This window comes from Pangasianodon hypophthalmus, chromosome 9 (genome assembly GCF_027358585.1).
Source record: "Pangasianodon hypophthalmus isolate fPanHyp1 chromosome 9, fPanHyp1.pri, whole genome shotgun sequence".
Taxonomy (NCBI): Eukaryota; Metazoa; Chordata; class Actinopteri; order Siluriformes; family Pangasiidae; genus Pangasianodon; species Pangasianodon hypophthalmus.
This window is the reverse complement of record NC_069718.1, coordinates 14008604-14031812: the sequence shown is the minus strand read 5'-3', so window position 1 is coordinate 14031812 and position 23209 is coordinate 14008604. Positions and strand designations below refer to the sequence as shown.

At 38.6% G+C, this 23209-nt stretch overlaps 1 protein-coding gene across 3 annotated transcripts in view; it reads right to left on the bottom strand.

Moving 5' to 3' along the window:
* The window catches only part of mob2a (MOB kinase activator 2a), a 45442-nt gene that overhangs the window by 18534 nt on the left and 3699 nt on the right, over positions 1-23209 (bottom strand). Inside the window, exon 1 of one of the 3 annotated variants that reach the window (XM_026919076.3) lies at positions 7662-7837. The exons of 1 other annotated variant lie outside the window; for it this stretch is intronic. In XM_026919076.3, the coding sequence (XP_026774877.3) occupies positions 7662-7837 (176 nt within the window). Of the gene's footprint in view, positions 1-4553; positions 4871-7661; positions 7838-23209 lie in introns of those variants that run through there. One more of the 3 variants, XM_026919078.3, reaches the window with a different exon arrangement.

Below are 23209 nucleotides of genomic sequence, written 5' to 3'. Positions count from 1 at the left end.
GGAGGCAGGATTAGCATTAATAATCTCGATAATCTAATTAAAAACATGATATGCAATTTATCATTTACAAAACCCCCTGAAGTGAGGTCACACAAACCAAAAAGCAAGCTTCAGCGGTACAGCCTGGTTCCCAGCATTTTGGGGAGGTTTTCACACATTCCTCAGCACACTGCAGAGTTGATAATAATTACACGCTGCTCACCAAAAACAAGATCAGCACATTTTGGTAGAAGGAGCCAGGGATACCAGGCACACCCATCCGTTTACACCAAACACAGCTAAACAATTGGGAATATTAGTCACTTATTGGCCATTGCCAAACACTAGTAAAGTGCATAAAAACAACTGACTCTCTCAGCTTATTGCTGCTGAGACACTTCTGAAAAACAACAGGTACCCTGTGATTGGTGGGCGGGGTCTTAGGCGTGCATCCGGATTGGCTGATGAAACCACAAGAGTGGCCTGGTTCAGGTGAGGCTCGTGGAAAGTGTGTTAGGTGTTTGTAAGCAGCTTACAGATATGCTAGGAGACAGGACACTAGAGAATGGTGAGTCTCTGCAGAACTGTGAGTCCACAACAACAGCATGTCACGCTATACACCCCAATCCCAGTGAGGCAAAGCCAAGACCAACAAGCCAGCAGCCTCCATGAGGAGATTAAAAGAGAAAATATCATGGAATGTTTCAATTAAATAAGAGGACAGTTCTGGCTTTGTTCAATGCTTAACAAATCAAACAAACTGAGTTAGGGCGGCTAATGATTAATCAGCTGTTGATTAACTGCCGTTAAGAATGAAGTCAACTACATTAAAAATTTAACAACTTCCAGTCCTCTATTAAGCTAATTTAAAGTTACATGCCATGATTTTAACGTCTATGCAAGGGTGCAGTGTAATTACTGAGCACTTAATTCAGCAATAATTTACACAGAACAGAAGTAGAAGTTGTGAGACTTGAAGTGGGTGAAACTTGAGTCCTGCGTGGGAGCATTTTATAAAGCATGATAATGGTGCATGGTGCTCTATGATAAACTGACATCCTATCAGGGGTGTATTCCCACCTCGTGCCTGGTGTTCCTGGGACAGACTCTGGATCCACCGTGACCCTGACTAAGATACAGCACTTACTGAAGATGACCAAATGAATGTCAAGATAAAGTTATAATTCAGCTGTGAATTTTTTTTTTTTTTTTTTTTCATTGTAATTTTCCTTTAAAGTCAGTTTTCAATAAAGATATGCATGAGGGCAAATATGAATTTTGTATTATCTATATAGACTTTACGTGCTTGCGTTTGTCAATGATTCATCAGAATTCCTTACATTTTGCAACCATATTGAGACTAGGAGAAAATTGCTAATTGTGTATTATTTGTGTGCTGAAGTCTACACAAGTCCGTCCATTCTGCAAAGAACTGCTGCTGTGCAGTTTTGCTGTTCTCGCACACCTGAGTAAATTCAGCAGTGAATAAGCAAGCTCATCATCAACTGGGACTGAACAGAGCATGGAAAAAAGCAACGGTGTACACAGGAAGCAGAGACCTTCCTGTGTACTTTCAATATGCTGTACAGATTCTGTATAGCTTCCAACTCATCACTTTACTTTATTTAGTGTCACAGAGATTTGGTGTCCTGTGACCTGTATGCAGTTACATGCTTCAGTGAGCAATACCATGTCCTTCCCTGCACCTCTCCTCAACTGACAAGTTGCTTCGTGATGTATATATATATAGAAAAGCCTGACACCACAAAAAAAGAAGATCATTTCCACTTTGAATGTCACTTAGCCTAAAGAGAAAGACAAGATGGCGTCTTTAGGAGTCTGGCCATAAACTCTGCAATATGCCCAATTGCCTAAAAACAAATGAAGGGGCACATCTGCCAAGCTCTGAGGTAATCAGGCAACTATGTGTTGGCAGGGCCAGAGTGGGAGAGAGCTCTTTTCTCTGCTGCCAGGCACCGATTGAATGGACTGACCTTGGGAGCTGACGCTGAGTGATTGTGCAGTATTCCTGTTTGCGTTACATCGCGTGCTTACTGCAGCTCCGAATGCAGAGGTACAGAGAGAGAAACAGACACACACATGATCAACAGCACAGCAGACACAGGGGGTCTGTTACACAACTCCCCTGACTGGAAGACAAACTGAGAGTAAAGTCCTGGGGACTACAGATCACCTAGCGATGCAAAAACTAAAACCGAAAGCTGCAGCCCAGCTTATATAACAAAAAATCTAACTTTGAGTTGTACACTTAGTATGAAGCAGATTCAAGTCCACATAGAGAAGTCCTTCTTAAGTTCATCTTAGGATAACAGATTTTTCCAACAGAGATGTTTTTTTTTTCTACTCCACAGCTCCCCCTAATGGCTTAAACATTCTCCCCTACACCCGCAAACATATTACATGATGAGCATAGTGACATGGCGTGTGATTTGTCATTAAAATAATCTAAACATTTAATATTCCTTTTTATTTCACTTTTTTGAAATGTACAAGTAATGCACAATGACCTTGTTTGCTTAAATATCAAGTATTAGATTTAGTGGATACTTAAAATAGTAAGTATAAAAGAAAAAAGAACACAATGATGTCTCTGTGAATCACCGCAAATTGATCAGTCATTCTATATAATCAGAGATTATATTATATTATATTATATTATATTATATATATATATATATATATATATATATATATATATATATATATATATATATACATACATATATATATATACACATACACACACACACACACACACATACATATATATATATATATATATGTATATATATATATATATATATATATTTTTTTTTTTTATTATACCACATCAAAATTCACTTTTTCACTTTAATCTCATTCACATACTGCATTTTGCTTAAAATGTCCTTTAGGCTATTGGATAATTGTAATACAATTTGTGGAATCTGGAATGTGAAATCAATCTATTACAATAAAGTAGCAGAAAGTGCTATGTATTCATATGTAAAAGGAAGGTAACAGATCTGTGAAAGGACAGGTATAAACTCCCTGCATGGGTTGATTCAGCAAATAGTTCTTATCATGTAAATGTTAATGCAAAGGACAAATCAAAGCCTAGCAAATGGGGTTTTGTATTCCACCCTGAGAGAAGCCCGTCAGCACAGAATCTCTGAAGCTAGGAGGAATTCAAACAGCCAGGAACTGAAGCACGTCAGACAAAATAGAGGCTCAGTCAGATGACAAAGCTGATAATACTTCCTGTTCCAAAAACAGGTTAAACACTTTAAATGTACCGTTACATCCTACTGTGATGCCTTTGAGTTGCACGCATTTAAGCATTTGCTTATTTTAAAATCATGACTAAATCATAAGCTCCTAAACTTGGTCAATTCTTTGTTTACATTATTCCAAACAGGAAATGATTTTGGAATGGTGCAAGTACAGTGCAATGTTGTAATGTACCACCCATCAAGATGGACATTTATACTAGAAGCAGTTAGCATGAGCAGTTCATTTCAGCCTGCTGGTCGAGTTCTTCCATTCTGATTTCTTTATTGACTTGTGTGTGTGTGTGTGTGTGTGTGTGTGTGTGTGTGTGTGTGTGTGTGTGTGATGCCTAATCCAGAGTTAGTGAACGCCTTCTGATTATGCACTTTCATAAAAACGATGGCACCAAACTAATGAAATAGACAAGAAGAGAACTAAAAAAACAACCAGCACACTGAATGACATTATAATGAACAAAGGAACAGGACTGCCCAGATCTTTATATTGAAGGCCTGCTAACTCTGCAGTCTGATTGACTGTGGTGATAAGGAGTGCTCACTTTAGCACCTGAGGTAAACTAGTGTCTCAGCGCAAGGTATCTCTGCTGAGGAGAGCAGAACACAACCCACTGAAAGCACACAAAGGCCAGGCTGTTCCTCTAAGTGCGTGTATGAGAAAGGAAAAAGGAGGAAAGAGACATGAATCACTACAGTCTGATGCTTTTAACCAGATACAGATGTGACTCTACTCTTGGCGAGCATCATCAAGAACCCTGGAACTGCAGCAAGCAGTTATATATAGAACCTTCCTGCAGTGGATATAAAACCTCAACCACATGTGAAAGGAAAAATCCTGTTTTATCCTCACTCCACTTATGAGCACATGCTTGCATTAGCCTGATAACACTCTGCAAACTTTTTATTATAACAGACTCCAATCAGAAGCATAGAGCTGCCACTATCCTCTAACAGGGTGAGGTGTGCCCTTGGTACTAGGGGGTGGGGGAGCTAAATGACAACACCACATCCACATCCACAACAGACACTGCCCACAAGTTCACAAAAAAAGCCATATCATGGCCTATGCTGAGACAAAACTCTGGCGAACTGCCATGTTAACTCAACCCCATGGTCCCTGGACACCCTGTATTCTTACATATCTCGTACCACACAACTCCAAACACCAGCAGCACCGGACGAGAGGAGAGAAGCAGTGCGGAACTATGCTACTAAGGAAAAAGGAAACTTAACATGCATGCAGGCTCAAAGTAAACAGCAAGAGAAAGAGGTGGAAAAATCTGGTACCTATAAAAGAAGCAGTCGCAACACACTAGAACCCCCATACAGCTGGTGTTGCAGTCGGTCACGGCTGAGGTCCAAAAAGTCCTCCCCTTATTCCCTTGCGCTTGCCCTCCAGATGTGAGAGACTACAGGTGAGGGAGAGGGACGTTACAGCTTTGGCATGGCTGCCTGCAAAGTTCTGCAGCGGCAATCTGGCCACGTCACTCTCTCTCTCGATCCCAGCACGGAGGGAGGCAGCGTTAGCTTCTGATGGTTTCCCTTTGGCACAACTCAAGTCAGCACACAAACAGCAGTGTCTGCAGTAGCGCGAGTGCTGCCGGTCTCGCACAATCACTCAGCAATTGTGTGTTCCGCGCTGCTGCTATTGCCAGCCTCTCTCTCCCTCCCTCCCTCCCTCCCTCCCTCCCTTTTTTCCTCCCCTCTCTCTCTCCCCCTTTGACTCTGCTCAGTCTCTTAGCATATCTCTCTCTCTTAAAATCTCTACATGTTTCTGCCGGTATCTCTCTACCTCCCGCCCCTCTTCCTTTTTGTTCCTCTCTCCACATCTTTCTCTCTCGCTGGCTCGGACACTTGAGGAGGGGACCATTAGGTTGGCAAATAACATTTGCAGCAAACTGCTGACTGGTCACTGCAGAAAGAGCTCAGGCCAGGCATTTTACCAAATTTTTACTGTCTTTTTTGGTGCTTCTTGCAAATTTTTCCTCCCCTTCTTGGTGTTTTGCCCACTAGATTCTAACTGAGGCAAAAACAAGAGCAAGCACTAGCACAAGTTTCAAATATCACACAAATATTAAAAGCAAGAACAGACATTAAAAGCAAGAATTATAAAATAGTATACAATAACAATAGCTAAACGTATGAAATACTAATATGTATCTGTGCTAGCTGAAATTAAAACAAATCACATATTGCTGCAATACAAAGCTATACAAAACAACATTAATCAAAATCAAAGATCTACCCATCAATACATCTGTTAAAAACTTGCCTACTTGCATCTTACAGCAGTGATGCAGTAGTCTCCAGAGATTTCTTAGCTTAACTACTGAGAAAACCCCCTCTTGATGGGTGCAAATAATTTCGAAGGACATCTTCTGTCAGGTGCCACCCCTGACAGAAACATAACACAGATGCATCATATCATGCGCTATGCATCACTATGATCTCTAATTAGACACTGAACATACAAAACAGTTGAGGGCTAACAAATCTCCCTCTTTTTATTTTGTATCCTAATAAACAACTACATAGGACCCAAATGTATTCGTTCATATTCGTTTCTAATCTCAGGTCACTAAAGGGAGCATTAACTGCAGAAGCACGCTTCTTAATAGATGAACACTTTAGTATTGATTCCATCTCTAAAGCAGGGGAGTGTGGGGTCAGTTGTAATACTATCAATTGCTCTAATCAGCAACCAGCTACAGTGGTGACACTCACTCTGCACAAGGTATGTTCATTTCATTTGCAACCGAAACAAAAATATGCTAGTTTTTCAAGCCACTGTTGAGTTGACTATCAGTTTATCAGCATGATTGATGGTTGACAATGCTAAGTTGGTTATTGTTATTATTATTATTATTATTATTATCAGATCTCAAGATGGTTAAAAGTGTGGGGTTTTGTTTCAACAGGTTTACCAAGAGTAATTTTTAAGATATTTAACCAAATACAAAACACAATGGTTTCCTTAATGGAAAATGTCATGGAACAAGGATGACCCAATCCTATCAGCTGTTATTTATGTGACTGACTTTATATTTGTGTATCACACTGTGCCAAACATTTATGCACTCACTTAAGAATATGTTTTAGCAAAGAAAGTGCTTCATCCCGTGAAAACATTGTATAACTACACAAGAGTTCTTTACTGTATAATAAAATAATTGTTTAAAAAAAAACATCTCCCACAGTATTAATGTACTGAGATGTTAGAACCGACCCCGCCCAACATGTGTCAAAAACTGGAGCAACTATTACAATGTCCCCACTCTCCCCTAGTGATCTCAGTAAATGTTCGCATTCAAGGCAAAAGAAAATGCCAGGATGACAGCAAAAACTCCCAGGAGAACATGGAGAAAGCGATTAGCATGCATTTGAAAGATGCTCGCCGTTCACTGCGGAGCTGGAATGATTACAGCTTCTTGCTGCTGATGATGCTACAGCCTGGAGATTAGGGCTGGGGATGACATCACCGTCTGAACAGCAGCGTTTATCTCAACTGATAAACCACTTTCCAGATACAGTGAGATGTGTGTGCTAATAATACACAGAGACAACTTGAGCCTAATACACTGATGATTTTTTTAAACAACGGGAAGCAGACAGCTTTATCATATCTTACAGGGACAAAATTTAAAAATGGAGCTAAAATAGGAACACTACTAAGCTCTACAAAAAAAAAAAAAAAAAAAAAAAAAAAGCCCTACTATTCTCTGTGTTTCTTTCACCAGATGGATGGGGTTTGTGACAAAGCATCAACAAGACGATGGTGTTCTTAAATAAGAAGGGAAAGAAACAGAGAATAGTAGGGCTACAGCATGTGACTTGTGTTTTAAAGATCTGGGAATGAATGGCTTTAAATCGGTTTGAGGTTTGGACAAGAAAACCTGAGAGAGACATGATGGATGGATGGATGGACTGGAGGATGCTAAATAACCACTCTTTTCGACTCTCTTTCATTTCATTTCAAAGGGAAAACACTCAAAGCAAGACTTACAAGTTTACTAGATTTATTCAGTCACCAAAAACAAGCAGTTCAACCAAAACTGGTGCGTGTTCAAGTGCACAAACGGGCTAATTGTGTTAAGACTATTAAGACTCGTATTTTTTTAACTCCTCAGTGTAATTCAGAGCTTTCTCTGCTGTGATAATTACTTAAATGTAATTTATTACTCCAGTGAAGCTTCTTGTCTGTGTGTGTGTGAGTGAGTATGTAGTGTTCAGTTTGACACGCGCGTGAACGCTGCAAATTCAACAAACACCGCCTAGTGAACGCGCCACGTTCTCGTTATAAATAAATACATATATAGTTGACGACTCAGAGTTCATAGATTTAAAATCAAAGTGCGACTGCTCGAACTCGTGAGTGAATAAGAAGACATGTCTTACCTATTCAGAGTGTACGAGCCGTTTCGTTTAAACCTCATGATGCAGCAGGGCGCTAGGACGCTGAAGTCCACGCCGCTCGGTGTCTCGCTTTGTTTCTCCGCGCAGCCGAGCAGCTTGTTCGCGGTTAGCGGATAAAACAAAGAGCAGGCAGGCTTTTGTGCAGCCGCTTTTTCCATGTGTGGGTCCAAGCCCGCCTCCCCTGATAGCCGTGCTTCCGCAGGGCAGGGTTACACCGAGTCTGGGGGAGAACGCGCTCTCAGAAGGGCGGAATAAAAGCTCAGGGCTTCGTCCCAAACCGCAGTAAGTAGTAGTCAGAGTAGGACGCTACCCACGCTCGCGCTCTCACAGGTGGTCATAGTGTCATACTAAATCAAAGATGGCGTACTATTTTGAGACATACTTCAGTTATCTGAAGGAAGATACGTAATATTTGTTTTGGTGAAAATAAATATTTGAGATCTGATGGAAAAAAAAGAACATAAAATGATTTTTTAAACTCAGGGGCAGACTTAGTACTAGGCAAAGATAAGCCACCACCTTGGGCCCCAGAAGCCAAAGGCCCCTAAAAATGCAAATAATATCTATTTTTAATTATTCATGCATGCTGAAAATTTAAATATCGATGTTAAAATACTGAAAATATAAAAATATGTATATAATTTCATGCCATTACTATACTCTCTACATGCCTGCTCCCCTAATAACTGCTATGTCCATATATAGTACAAGCTTATCTGCCACTTATATTATTTGAATGACACCCAACAATCTGCATGAGATTACTTTGTGAAAATAAATATTTCTGAGATCTGATGGAAAAAGCACACAATATAATACAGTTTTAAACTTATTGTTGAGTACTGCTGTGGTACTACTGGTACTAGGCTATAAAATGAGTACCAGATGTTGCATATTATCATAAGCTGGTTTTACACTGTGTGATTTCAGCTGTCTTTTATGATTATTACTTGACACACTGCACCAGATGATCCCAATAAAATCTTGGCCTGTATTCTGTAACAGACTGTGATATCACACGTCCTCCACTTCAGATTATGCGATAAAGATCCTCTAATGATAGACCAGCTGTTAAAGAAAATTACTACATACTACAACACTGTTCAGAGTGAGCTTGTGGTAATAGGGATTTTTTCTGTCCATTAGCATGCTTCATTTTCATTCATATATCACCATTGCCACTACCGTGTTTGTAGCTCTCCCATGAGTTTCATGTAATCCTGTGTCATCGTTCTTATAGACGAGCATCATAGCAGCAGTCACACACTGAGAGTTTCATCAAAAACTTTTGACAATGACAGAACTTTGTCATCATCTTTGTCATCGCAATAAACTGGCTGCAAGTGATCATATCAGATTATGCATTCTAATACAGCCAGTCTTAATTCACAACCAAAGAATTATTTTTTTGTGACGGCAAAAGCGGGCTAAAAAACAGTGTATACCCAGCTTTAATATGCCTTTTAGCAGTATAATCTCCAATGCTGTGATACTAACAGAATACACCAGGCTGCATTAATATAATGTGCATTTAGATAACACAGTCACATCCAAGAAACGTGAGATGCAGAAGGTGAAAGACACACCAAGCCAACAGTCTGCTGTCAGATGCAGCTGAGTGAGGACAGCCGTCACTTTAGTGGTTATGATGCATCCTGCACTGATGGCACTAGCTGGCCCATCTAAGCTTGTTGAATCAGAGCCTATCCTTTACAGGAGAAGAGAAACCAAAACAAGCAAAGCAAGCATACGACCCTAGCCAGAGGGCACACACCCTGAGTATCTCAGTTTTCAACTTCTACCAATCTAATCATTATTTCTCAACTTCATAAAGTACATCGTCTTTGGTAGCTTGCTATATTTGTGCATCATAATGGCCAACAGATTCATGGTAGTGTGAAACTGGTATCTACGCTAGTTTTGTTTGGCTACATTCCAAATCTCAGAGTTCTACGATTCTGGGTTGTGCTGATTTGTTTTTCTGATTATGAATACTGCCACCTCGTGGCATGGAATATACACAGAAGGTGGTAGGTATGCACATTCTGTGATATCTGCAGTGTGTTCAAAAATATCAGGGAACACTGGATCGTGCTAGTTCTTTGACTTCTGCTTGGTGTGTCAATTAATGTTCCACCTTCTACATGGTGAGTTTTGATTTTCTCAGAGACTACAACTAAAATTAGCTTAAATATTCATATATATATATATATATATATATATATATATATATATATATATATATATATATATATATATAGCTTATATATATATATATATATATATATATATATATATATATATATATATATATATATATATATATATATATATATATATCAGGAGCTACACTCCTGAGCTGCCGGTGATCCAGACCTCCCCCCCTTCACTCTGGACCTGTCCACCGGCAATGCTTCATACTGCCACGAAAACGCTTCAGCTGTTTTCCATGGACTACACCAACACACATTGTGCTCACACACACGCACACTACAGTGTAAACCCATATGAGGATGGGTTCTCTGTTGAGCCTGGTTCCTCTCAAGGTTTCTTCCTATCACCATCTCAGGGAGTTTTTCCTTGCCACCGTCGCCCTGCTTGCTCATCAGAGACGGCACACACACACACTTCACTTTACTTTTGTTTGTGTAAAGCTGCTTTGAGACAATGACCTTTGTAAAAAGCGCTATACAAATAAAAATGAATTGAATTGAATATATATATATATATATATAGCTTTATATATATATAAAGCTACATGTGCAAAAAGAAAACGAAACAAACAAAAAACCCAACTGGGAGTCACATTCTGGCTTCCTTTACAGTAACCCTACACTAAGATTCTGGTGAAAACAGAAACAAGCCCTGGGTTGAACTCTGATGAACATGAGCCAAGATCTACTGTATCTACTGTTATTCACCAAGATATACGAAGACTCTGTAAAGGCAAGTGAGAAATCCAAAGAAAATATCCAAAGAAAATCTTCTCCTAGCCAAAGAGTATTGTAAGAATTCTGTATTTCATTCAAACTCTCTTGACCCTCTAAATCCTACATGTACATTACATTATGAGTGGATGGTATACTGTAAATCAGACAAGCTGATCAACCAACTAAACAGCCAGTGAATAGGAATATCAAGAATCATTTTGCCATTTCTTTCCCATGTTACAGAAACTGGAATTAGACCAGAAAGTCTTTTCATAGCTTACATAAGAAGTCAGGGGCGCTTTTGGTTCATTCATGTGGAGGACTGACTGCAGATGATAAATGACTCTCTCTCTCTCTCTCTCTCTCTCTCTCGCTCCTGGGCCATTCATTAGAACATCAGCTCGCTGGCTGGCCTTTTGCGATTGATCTGCTACTGCAGAATGGGAGGTTATGCAATCCCCTCTGAGGCCCAGCAGTTATACCAGGGCCTTGGTTGCAGCAAGAACACACTGTGCTAGGACATATTTGTTTAAAAAAAAAAAAAAAAAAAAAACAGCATAAAGTGTATTCACACACCCTTTTTGGTCCTCCTCTCTCATCTTATATGAGCTGTGAATCTTAATGAGGGTGGCTGTTTACAAATGGGCCTATAACTTTGCACACTGTTAGAAAATCTGTGGCTGAAAGGGCAATATGCACATATGTGGGAAGAAGATCAACTTCAGCAAATACAGCTTAATTTCTAGATTTTTTAAAATGCATTGTGCTAACCCATGAAGGCATTAAGCTTCTACAGTAATTTCTGCACAGAGAATGGTTAAAAAGTGCCTCTGTGTCTTTGGGTAGTAGTTGTCTCATTTGCTAGTTTTTTGTATCCATTTTGAGCTCATTTTGATTTTTGAACGTGTTGATAAGGCAACATATTCCCTGCATTTATAGAATAAGATTGATCCTGTGAGCAAACTGCTCTTCAGCTCCAATCTGAACTTGACCTGCATCTCTGAACATATTCCAGCTTTTTTTTTTTTCAGAGCTTAAGACTTTGAGTCTATCAGAGATAGCCCTTTGGTGAAACACTTGCCAAAAAATTACAACACAGGGATGTGTCTCTGACAAGAACCATCCATCAAAAGGTTAGACGGTAAGAGCTGGGTACTGGAACAAGACACAGAGCCAAGTCTGGAACTCAACAGAGATGAAAGTCCAAACTTTCCAACTTACCTATATTAAAGTCTTCAACTCTCCCGAGACCAAGACCTATGCAAGCTTTCAAAGACAATACACAAAAAGCTTTAAAAAGCTAGACTGTATTAATATAATTTTTTGTAATTCCAACAAAAAGGCTTTTGTTGCCTATTCCCTACAGCATGTGTTGTGAGTGGAGAAGCACGGAGCAGGTTTAACATAGACCATGTGGTACGAGTGACGTGAGTGGAGCCTGAAACATGACAGACCCCCTGATGCACGTTCTGCCTACATAATCAAATCAATCAGCAGCACTGAGACCGGACAAAGGACAGAGCTGCCACATCTACACCACTGCCTCTATTTAAAAATCTTTTTTCTGTTTTCTTTATCTGTTCCAGACTCTGGGACTACGGAGATGTTGCAGTTTGCTGCTCAGGATATGAATATGATATGATACCCAAAATACAGCTAGAAGTGGAATACACAAGAGGCCGGAGCAGGGACAGGACAGAAGTCATGAATCATAATTACCTTCTAGTCCTCATCCAAGCCTGGATTCGTTTAGACTTGTGCAGTGACATCTGCAGTGACGAACAGAGTATAGAGAAGTCCAAACATCATAAACTACTGGCTCTGAATAACATACTTATAAACTTATGTAACTGCATGATTTATGTAAAAGAAAGTGAGCTTTTCTAAATAAGGCTGTGTGTGTTGGTATTCAGTCCAGAGGTTTGAAGTTGCACCTATGAGAGACTGCAGTGTCACTGTACTGGACTGTACTCTCTTTCCTCTTCTATCTCCATGTCTCTATTAATCTTATTCTTCATCATACACAAACTTCTACTGAACTGCTACATCCTGGGATTCTCAAAGCAACATTTCAATAAAGCCTTACGTCCTACTTCTAATACCACTGCATTGAAAATAGGGTACAAAAGCGTTACAAATATATACATATGACAGATAAAACATACGGTCCAAAAGTCTGAGTCTACTAATAAGCAGCTTTTATTTAAATACTTATCAAAAATTTATTAGTGGGCATGTATTATTTAAGACTACTCTAAAATTAAGACTAATCCTGTTTGAGAATTCCTTATATCAATCTGAAATATATCTGAACATCCTGTTTATACTCCAAATGCACATTCACTTAGTCATGATGAGAATATCAGATTCCTAAACAGCCTCTGGTCCACTTCATTCCCGCATGTCCATTGGACTTCCATTGTCACTTAGTCACTTTACACCTTAGTTATCACTGTGCAATAGTCTGTCTTGTTTACACTACTCATCTTGTTTTTCCAGTTACTTGTATTGTTCTGTGGCTTATAAAGTTATAGGAAAATTACCTAAAATTACATTTAGGAAATTACCTGCATCACATTAAGCATTTCAATGTACATATGGCTTAATATACTGTGCAAATTATAAATAAAATTGACATGATGTCATGTATTTCATTCACACAGGAACACATGTAACTTATGTATGTACATATTTATTATTATTATTATTATTATTATTATTATTATTATCATTGTTGTTGTTGTTGTTGTCTTAATGAATAACAACTAATTATAAACTCAATTAGTATGGTCCTCCATCTATTATAACTCTTTAAAGAATAAAAACAAACTTTTATATATATGTTGAGATATAATCGTGTTTGTGCAAATATCTGAAAAAAAAATAGTGCTATTGTAACTGCAATAAAAACAGTTATTGGTACTGGGCTTAAATTGTTGGACCCTAGTGTATGAGGGGGAAAGGTTGAACCAGGACAGTACAGGACTGTAGCACTACTGCCCTCTAATGAATATTTGAGAATATACATGCTCACTTGACATGGGCATGGGACAGTATTACACAAAGTTTACATTTTTCAAATATAACATACTTCGAGCTGACAGTAGATATCACCCAGATATTCTTATCATATATATTATAACAATTTGGGGTGCAGTTACATTATAATTTTATCCATTATGGTGAACTGCAACTTTAATTGATGTTGTTGTTATAATAATAATAATAATAATAATTATTATTATTATTATTATTATTATTATTATTATTATTATTTTGGTCAGAGTTGAACTCATGATTAATTATAATTAATAAGCCAAATTGCAGAATAAAATAGTTTTCTTGCACTGTATTATTTTAGCTCAATAGACAACTAACTTTTATCTCATATTATAGATCAAAGCCTACTTTCTTTCCAGCTTTCTCCCCATATTCTCCCTGTGCTCATGCAGGTTGCCTCTGGGTTCTCCGGTTTCCTCCCACATCCCAAAAACATGCTGGTAGATGTACTGGCGATGCTAAATTGTCCCTTACTGTGAATTGATGTGTGAATGCATATGGGCATCCCATCCAGGGTGTATACCTGCCTTGCACTCAAACTGAAAAAAAATACAATTAACTGTGCAGCCCTAATATCAACCTTCAATGCTACACTTTCTCTATGAAATGAAGAAGAATTGATTTCAAAGACATGAATGGCTAAGTGCTATTTCAGACCATGAGACATCCATTCAGTCACTGTGACTCAGAGAAAATATTAATTATCTGATTATGCATTTATATTTCCAAATATCTATTCTGAACAGTCATCACCAAACCACTGTCCTGCTGAAAAATCTCCGCTACTTCAACTGGAACCTAAATCTCATCTGTAGGAGCATATCTATGTGTTTCCCTGTTCCATTTTCGTTCTGCATTCTTGGGAGAACTGTATTTGGTCCTCTGAGATCTAGGAGGCCACATCTGTAGATGTCGAACATAAAACAGCGCCGAGCATCAGCTCCCCTGCAGGCAGCTGCTTCCCCTTGTACACAACACTGAGATGGGGGTATTATGTTCTGTATACAATTCCCATTGGCTTGCCTCACATCACCCTCACTGGGACAAACTGATCCCTAAAGAAAACACAACACAACTACACAGGAAGTTAACAAGCTTACAAAAGTGCTGAATGTCTCAGGACCGCGTTCTTGCTATTTGTTAGCTTTGGACATGTTACACTCACCAACCACCTTAATAGGAATACCTGTAATAATACAATCATCCAATCATTTAGCAGCAGCACAACAGATAGATAGATAGATAGATAGATAGATAGATAGATAGATAGTGTACTTTATTGATCCCTGAGGGAAATTGTTTTGTTGCAGCAGTACAATAAACAACAAATTACACAGACACAGGTAATGCACAGAAAACAGCGGTAAGCACAGCTCTAATTCCACATACAAGGCTCAGCAAAATGACACGCCCTGTAGATGCCTTACCAAGGACCGACCCTGTCTGTGATACAATGCGGTCAGTGTACAAAATGGGAACCTAGCATTTAGTGTCTTAGTTTAATTATCATAAAATAATTTTTAAAATGGCATTTATTTTATACTATAAATATTTTAGGATGGTTTACTGTCATTGTACCTCCTTTTACCTTTCAGAAGACTTAAAACAACTCAAAAAACTACAATAACGTGCCAATATTTTAAATAATGATAAGAGATTATGAAATGTTTGATTTAAGATCAGCACATGTCTGGTTGTATATGAGGTTTTGAGTTTGATTTGAGGAGGGAATATGGACATGCCCATTTTTAGTAGACTGTAAATCCATAAAGTAATCAGCTCATATAAACAACAAGCCATTATTGCCAGCACTGACTTAAAATAAAAACTGCTCTAGAGCTTTAAATTGCTAATTAGTAGTAATACTGTCTGCTAGCTGATATACAGGACAGCTTTATGGCTACAGTAGTTGATTACTTCATCTCTTTTTTTTCTCCACTCTCTTTCTGTGGATATGTATAAGACTTCCTGCTTTTCTTTTCTGGTTGCTTTTTCTTGCTCTGTTTCAAGGCCTGAACACTCATTCCCAACATCCAAGCAACCAACCCTTAATTCAGTTCAGTGGCCTACTGTATAGTATACTGAATAGCCTTTTATTGTATTGGATAGTCCTTGATGAAAGAGAAAATAATACTTGATGAAATGGGGCCAAAAGGATTCTTCATAATACACTGAGGCTTTAGTCTTTAGACTGCACTTATGAAAGCTATGAAGACAAAGGTTTCACGGTCCTGCCCCTCTTACACCCATTTCATCAGCTTTAAAAGCACCCATAAATGTGTAAATACACTACTGAAAAGAACTGAGCACTTAAATAATAAAACTGCTTAATATGTTTTATTGTCTATATGCCTATTGCAGGATGTCCTGAAAACTCCTTAGCCAAATACTACAGTACAAGATTCATACAACAGTGCTCTGAAGACTGAAAATCAAGTTCTTTTTATACTGTTGCGTAAAAAGCATTCATTAAAAACATTTTTCAATGAATTCTTAATTGGAAAACCAACAAGATGATAACCTCTCAACAGGATGGTACTTCAAAAACCAAGACGACTATTACACACGCTCTGCACAATGACTGGGATGTTCTTAAAACGTGCTCAGTTTCTGTGACTACAGCACCAGTTCTCAGTCCCAGTCTGATTCCCGTACAGTGCTGGACTAGTCAGAGGTATGAAAGCATTTTTCCTTCTTTTAATACACCTGACCACACCAGTTTTGTTGGAGCAGGGAAAACACAAAGACGTACTGTACATGACTAGTGATAACCTCACCCTGCATTCAGTACTATGTTTAACTGGTTTTAAATTTACCTTCACTTTAACATTTATTCATTTGGAGAACCTTTATGAGAAGCAATTCAGTCCAAGCTGAGCAGGTGCTCAAAGCCCCAGTGACTCTATGCCAGACATTGGATCTCACTCACAGCATTTCAGTCAATAGTGCAGAACCGTAACTGCTGAGATAACATTGCCCTCACTGCCCTTGTTTTAAGGGAATTTTTGCTGTTTTTTTCCTGACAAGAGTTCTCTGTGTTTTCAGTCTATGACTTTACCAATCCCAGCACAAAACATGCCATCATATGTGTGCCATCATATTAGATTCTAGAGACCCAAAACTATGGCTTTAGGTGCACATCTAGTTCTATACACAAGACCTGTCCATACCACTTCACTACCATCTTTAACCCAAAAGTACATACTGTATATAACAAAGCACCAAGTTCAAAGTTAAAGACAATAATAATATCTACATAAGATAATATTATTAAGTTTTCTGTGGGTGTTTGGTAAACCATTGCACTGGCATGATTGAAAAAAATATATGTTTAAATTAAAACCAATCATTAACTGTGACACATCACAGATTTACCAGTTTAATATTTTGCATGTCATATCACAATCACAATGCCCAAATATCATAATCAAATATCATGCGGCCCTAAGTGACACGAAAAAAAAAGTGCTGATAATGAAACTAGGATAAATATTTGCTCCTCTGAATTAGAGGAAGTAGGTTACAGGATGTGTTGTTCAAACAATTCTTAAACAAATCATACACACATCAGTGACAAGGGAACAGAAAAAAGGTGATAGAAGTAAAGCTCTCTTTCTTTCTTATCTTCTCAAGCGATTCAGACAAATAATCATGAAAATCATAAAAGAAAAGTCTAAGCATGGAGCATATCTGTCTCATCCAATAGCAGGCAGGTCTGCCGATGTTGCTAAACATGTTTTAAAACTAAATTTGTTGCTAAAATGAGAGCTGTTCTGCATATTTCACAGCCTTGCTTTCAGTTCATGAAAGCAGCTCTGGAAACCACTGTGGGCTTAAAGCAGCTCGGATCACGCGCCACCGGTGCAGGAATGGAAACCAAGCTGGACTTTCTCACCACAAACAGGTGTTGATGAGACAGGAATGTATGATGATAACGCTGTTATATCTAGTCTAACCAGAGGATCAGTACGTGGCCTGCATTTCCTGTTCAGTGGCCAATCTAATGATAAAATGTTGAGAGAAGCTGGTCACAAGATCAAGAGTGTAACTTCTGCATTCGTTACTCCTTATTTTGATTACATTTTGAGTGCAGTTATTCTATTATATTAGTCAACATTCAAAAGTCAGTCAATATATTAGTCAATATTCAAAATGTATATCAAATGTATAATATTTAGATGCTTAATGCTTATTTATATATAAGCATATAGAACAAAACACTGCTCGTAAATCAATCTGATCTGTTATTCCAATTTAACACAATGCTCAAGCTGCCAGAAGTCATTGTCACTATTCAGGTCTTGACCTGTGTCCATTGTACCATGCTATTACATCACTTCACACCATCTAAACCTCTCAACAGTTACTGCCGGCCAGCCATTAAACAGTGGGATTCAAACACAACGTTCTAAACGCCAGACTCCTTTGAAGCAGCAATAACTCCTCAGTGTTTAGACACATTCTTCCTTAATAGGTTTCTGAGCATGAGTTGAACTCAATCTAGGACTCAGGAGAGGAAATCTCTATGTGTTTCTTGGTTCTCTCTGCCAAAACAGATCCAAAAGTCTGACGACCCCTTATAAATATATCTGGCTCCCATGAAATGTCCCAGTATAGACACTGGAAAACTTGGACTCTAAATCCAATTATTTTTGTCCAACATTTCTTATTATTACATTCATCTAAATTTAACCTTAAACCTAACATCTGAAAAATAGAGCAGAACCGCTGGCCTCAAATATCAGCAAAGAGCCTCTGCTGCTCCTCAGAGTTCGCTGACAGCAGGAAATCCAGCAGATGTACTGGGAGATGATTAATTATCCACTCTTTAAAGTCTTTAGTCTAAACATGTGCTCTCACATGTCCCACAGATCAGGTTCAAACATGGACAGTGATGTGTACAGCCTTTATACATTGCTGCTTTATAGAGTTTGCCACCAATGCAGCTATATCTAGCCTAAGTAAACATGGAGGAAATGGGTTATACAACATACTCCTAGATTAAGCAGTAGAACCAGGGGCCAACAGCAGAACATCTAATGCTAAATTTAGTTTTAGGACACACCCTGGCAAGTTGCGGCTCAGTGGTGATGGGTGCTTTCAAATGTAGCATGTAGTCCATTTGAATCGAACCCTGGTGTGTTTCTCTCTCTTGGTGCGGTTTGTTTGAGCAGGTGAGAATATAGCAAATGCATTTCAAAAAAGAATTATCTGACAAACAAAAAAAAAAAAGAGAAAATAAAAACTGGATGAAATATACAAAATGTAAACTATTTACTAAACTAGTTATTTCTGAAGATATCTAATATCTCATTTATTTAACACTGGCTCCAGGTTCTCCATGCACGGGTGATTTTTGTGATTTCTATGCACACTGGGCAAAGGTCTGTCAGTGACTTATACTGTCACTGTATTTCTGACCAATGAATGAAGATTTTTGCAAGTATATTTTCAGCCCAACACGCCTCAGTCAACTTTTTATGTTTTTTGTTTCATTTAATTGTGTGCAGTGTGAAAGCAAACAAAATCAAATAGAAAATGAACCAAATGTATCAATTATGCTCTGGGTCAGACTAGGAAAATGGACTGAAAGTGCCCTAAGACTCTGAGCTAGCAATCAAACAGCCAGAAAGCCACTGTTAGGCCATTAGCCCTCAAATACTCAGGTCAACTGTATGTCACTTAAAGTGAAAAAAAATGGTTCTCAACCCCAGTGCAGAAGCTCATTTACACACAGCTCATTTGTTCCCCTGAATCAGCTCTCAATGGACTTGATAATTAGCTAATAAGCTGAGCAAGGCAAATTTCAGGCTGCAGCAGTGAAAATGAAATTTGTATGAGGTCTCAGGACTTGAACTGAGAACCACAGTTCTAGTCTGGGGTGGGGTTTGTGCCTCACTGCTCCAGGGTCTGGAGTTTAGAGCTTCAGTTACTGTCAGTGCAAAGTTTCACATGTTCTTTCCATGTGCAGGTGTTTTCTAAAATTCCTGCTAGATGTGAATCAGTGTGAAAGTGTGTGTGATGCAAAGACTGGTGTCTAGTCCAAGGTGTATTTTCACAGCAGATACTGAAGATGTATAAATAAATGCTACAGAGTGTGCATATATAACAGAGTCATAATTGGTAGATGAGAGCTGATTTTTTTTCTAGGTTCTGAAAGCATTATAATGTGATTTTTAAAAGCTGACAAGCTCTTACTTGAACAGACTCATATTGATTTCTAGAAGATAGATAATGATATGCTTCCTTGCTCCATTCCTGCTTTTTCACTTGCATAAAGCTGATCAGAGGGACCTTGTTCTACCTTTAGAGACAAGCAGAGCATGCAGACTTCACAACATGAGTTATCCATGCTGAGAGAACAGTGAAGCATTTAGAAAAGCTGAATCATAGTGTAAATACTGAAGGCAGAAAACACTGTACACAGCAAGAGTCTAACCAAGTTAGATGAAAGACAAGGCAGAAGACATGAGCCTAAAAGCTGTTTACTGGCCAGAATTACACATTCTACTGTTAAAGTCAATCAGATGCCAAATACACAGAAGGAAAAGCTCTTTGATAGCTGCCAATTTATTCATTGCATTTGCTACATTTACACTTATTTATTGGTTTGCCTGATTATTTTACCCAATGCAGCTTAAAGGTCCAAGAGTGGATCTGTAACAGTCCTGAGATTTGAATGTACAGGGTAAATGCTTTAGTATATTTGCAGACACAGATAATTGAAATCTTGCAATAACCCATGAAGAAATCATTTTTGACAGAATTTTCATGAGATGCCATTTCTATAACAAACCAACAAAATAAACCAGTTGGAAGGATGCTGGAAAGTAGAGGCAAGAACCTTTTTTGTTCAATTATGGAAAGTAATCTGATGCATAAATTTGATGGAAAACTAAGGTACATTAAAAAGTTTAATTTTGCTTTTTTATATTTCAAGCATTTCTAACAAGAAAGAAGCTAAAATTAGTGTAGAAATAGGCTTATTAAAATGTCATTTTTATAATAATCCCATAATAAGAAATAGATGATTTTGACTATAATCAAAATAATCTGAAATTGTATAAAATGTGTTCAAATTTCCATTTCACATCATCTTGAAAGGTGTAATGTCTGGTGTAGCTCTGGCATTTCATCTTCCTGTCAGGAGCTGAACAGTTGATCTGACTCTTGTGTTCACACTGGGTGTAGCTCCCAGAGTATATTCAGAAGGTTCATATAGCCAATGTACAAAGTAAAATCACATATGCAAAGCTTTCTCATTATCAAGCTTAGCCATGTCTGATATAAAAGACGATCAAATGCAGAATCAATGCAAGCTTTATATTCATTCATTCATCCATCTCCTGTTACTGCTTTATCCTGATCAGGGTTGAGGTGGAAACAGCTCGCAAAGACTGTGTGGGAGGCAGGTATGCACCCTGGGATCCCAGTTCAACGCAGGGCAACGTGCACGCACATGTTCATTCACAGGGGGCAATTTACCATACCAGCATATTTTTGGGAGGTGGGTGGAAACCAGAGAGCCCAGAGGAAACCCACACAGACATGAAGAACACGTGAAACGCCATATAAACTGTTACCTGAGCTCAGGATCAAACCAGAGACCTTGGAGCTGTGAAGTGGGAAAGCTACCCACCACCCACAAGCTTTATAACATAGCCTAGTGGACATAATATCAAAATGACAAAGACAACGACAATACGCATCTTTAAACTGCTTCTTCAAAGTATTTCCAACAAATATGCATTGTAAACCTGAGAGGTTTATGTCAAGGCCAAATTATAAGCCAGAAGATGTATGCACTACAATACTGACTTGTCAGGTTGTAGAAAAACAAAAGAGGACGCCAACATGTAATACTCTAGGCAGACTCTTTGCACAGACCACCGTTCCCAATGCTAAATTTAACCAATTACTGTAACAGCAAAACAATCTCAACACAAACAGTAACTTCAAGCTGCAGTGTCTGAATGGAGGTCTGTTGACTGTCAGTGCTTCAAAACTTATACGTTCAAGAACAATAGGACCACACGGGCCGTAGCCGCAATAAAACAGCCTTTTAGAACCTAATTTATCCATTTGCGAGTGACAGTTATACTGCTGCTATTACACTCAAGCTGCTCTTAGTTTAAAGAGGCCGTTGTGGTTAAGCAGGCAAGCTACCAGCATTGGCAGGTTCTCCTTTATTAGGACTAGACAGCAGTAGATGACTGTGATAGTCAGTTTTTAGATAGGGCTTCAGCTATTGTCACGCTGAACGAACAACATACTGAAAATTAAGGCCACATGGGATGTTGAAGAAAAAAATACAGGCTTCATGTGAGAACACGGAGCACAGTCTTTTCAAGTTTTGCTTGTTTTTCAATCTGCTGGCAATGCAAGTTCCCTACAGAGCAGTTTTGTACGAAATAGCAAACTCTGGTTGAGAACAGCAATGCCAAGGAAAACATGTACAGAGTGCAAGGACAGGACGACACCTCTGCTGCAGCAGAACGTTAAACCCTGCAGTCCATCCAAAATGTTCCCTCCACCCACTGCAGGCCAGAAAAAAACATAGCAAACAAACCCAAAGCGTTTTTCTAAAGTGATAAAGCTCTTATTTATGCAAACCATCTAAGAAACTTAACCTGTAACTAATATAATACTTGAACATAAGTGTGTACAAGTATATTATGAGGCTCAAGAATAAACACATAAAATTGTTTGTTGGCTTGTTAAGCTTGCTTTGACTTGACACAGTAAAACTGCACTATATTTGACACACTCGCACTGACGCAGTGCCCTGACGTAATTCTAGACCATCAAAACCGATGAGTCAGATTAGCTTTCAGACCTTCAGGGAAAAAGCAGAGTACTGCTACATTAGTAATCGACTGTCCATCAGCAATATACTATTCATATAGGACATAAGCTATTGTTAGGCTGAAGTAAAAAGCACCTTGATTCATTTAACAGAACACAGTCTTTCCTTAACAAACCCCATGGCCATTGAAGGAGCTGACATGGTGCCCTTAAGGTACGGTTTTGAGAACAATAGTGTTCCTCCACCCAGTCGAGAGTGTTTCCTTCCCCTGGCTTCAACGTCACCTCTTTATTTTTGTCTGTGCTGAAATGCTGTGCCTTCCAGCACTCTCGCTCTCACATTTTAACAGCAAGTTTCACAAACTGATTTTAGTCTCACAAAATGCTTATTCTGTGGTCAAAAGAGGTATATGACTAGTTTAACAGGAGCAAGACCACTAGGTTGTTCTTCTGTGGATGAAAAGTGCAAGCGGTATAAGCAGCTATTTACATTGCATTTTCACCACTAACTGCACCACAGGCTGCAGCAGACAGGAGATGCTGCGTGTGTAATGGGATAAGAATGTGGATGTATGACTATTACAGCAGCTGGATGATGAAATAAACCCATGAGAATACTTAACAATATCTGACCTTGCCATTATCACCAGAGGTTAATGGCACATGCAGCTTTTCTCCAAAAGACCTGCACAGAAGCCTGGACAGATTTTTTTTAATGAATTTCTGATAAACATG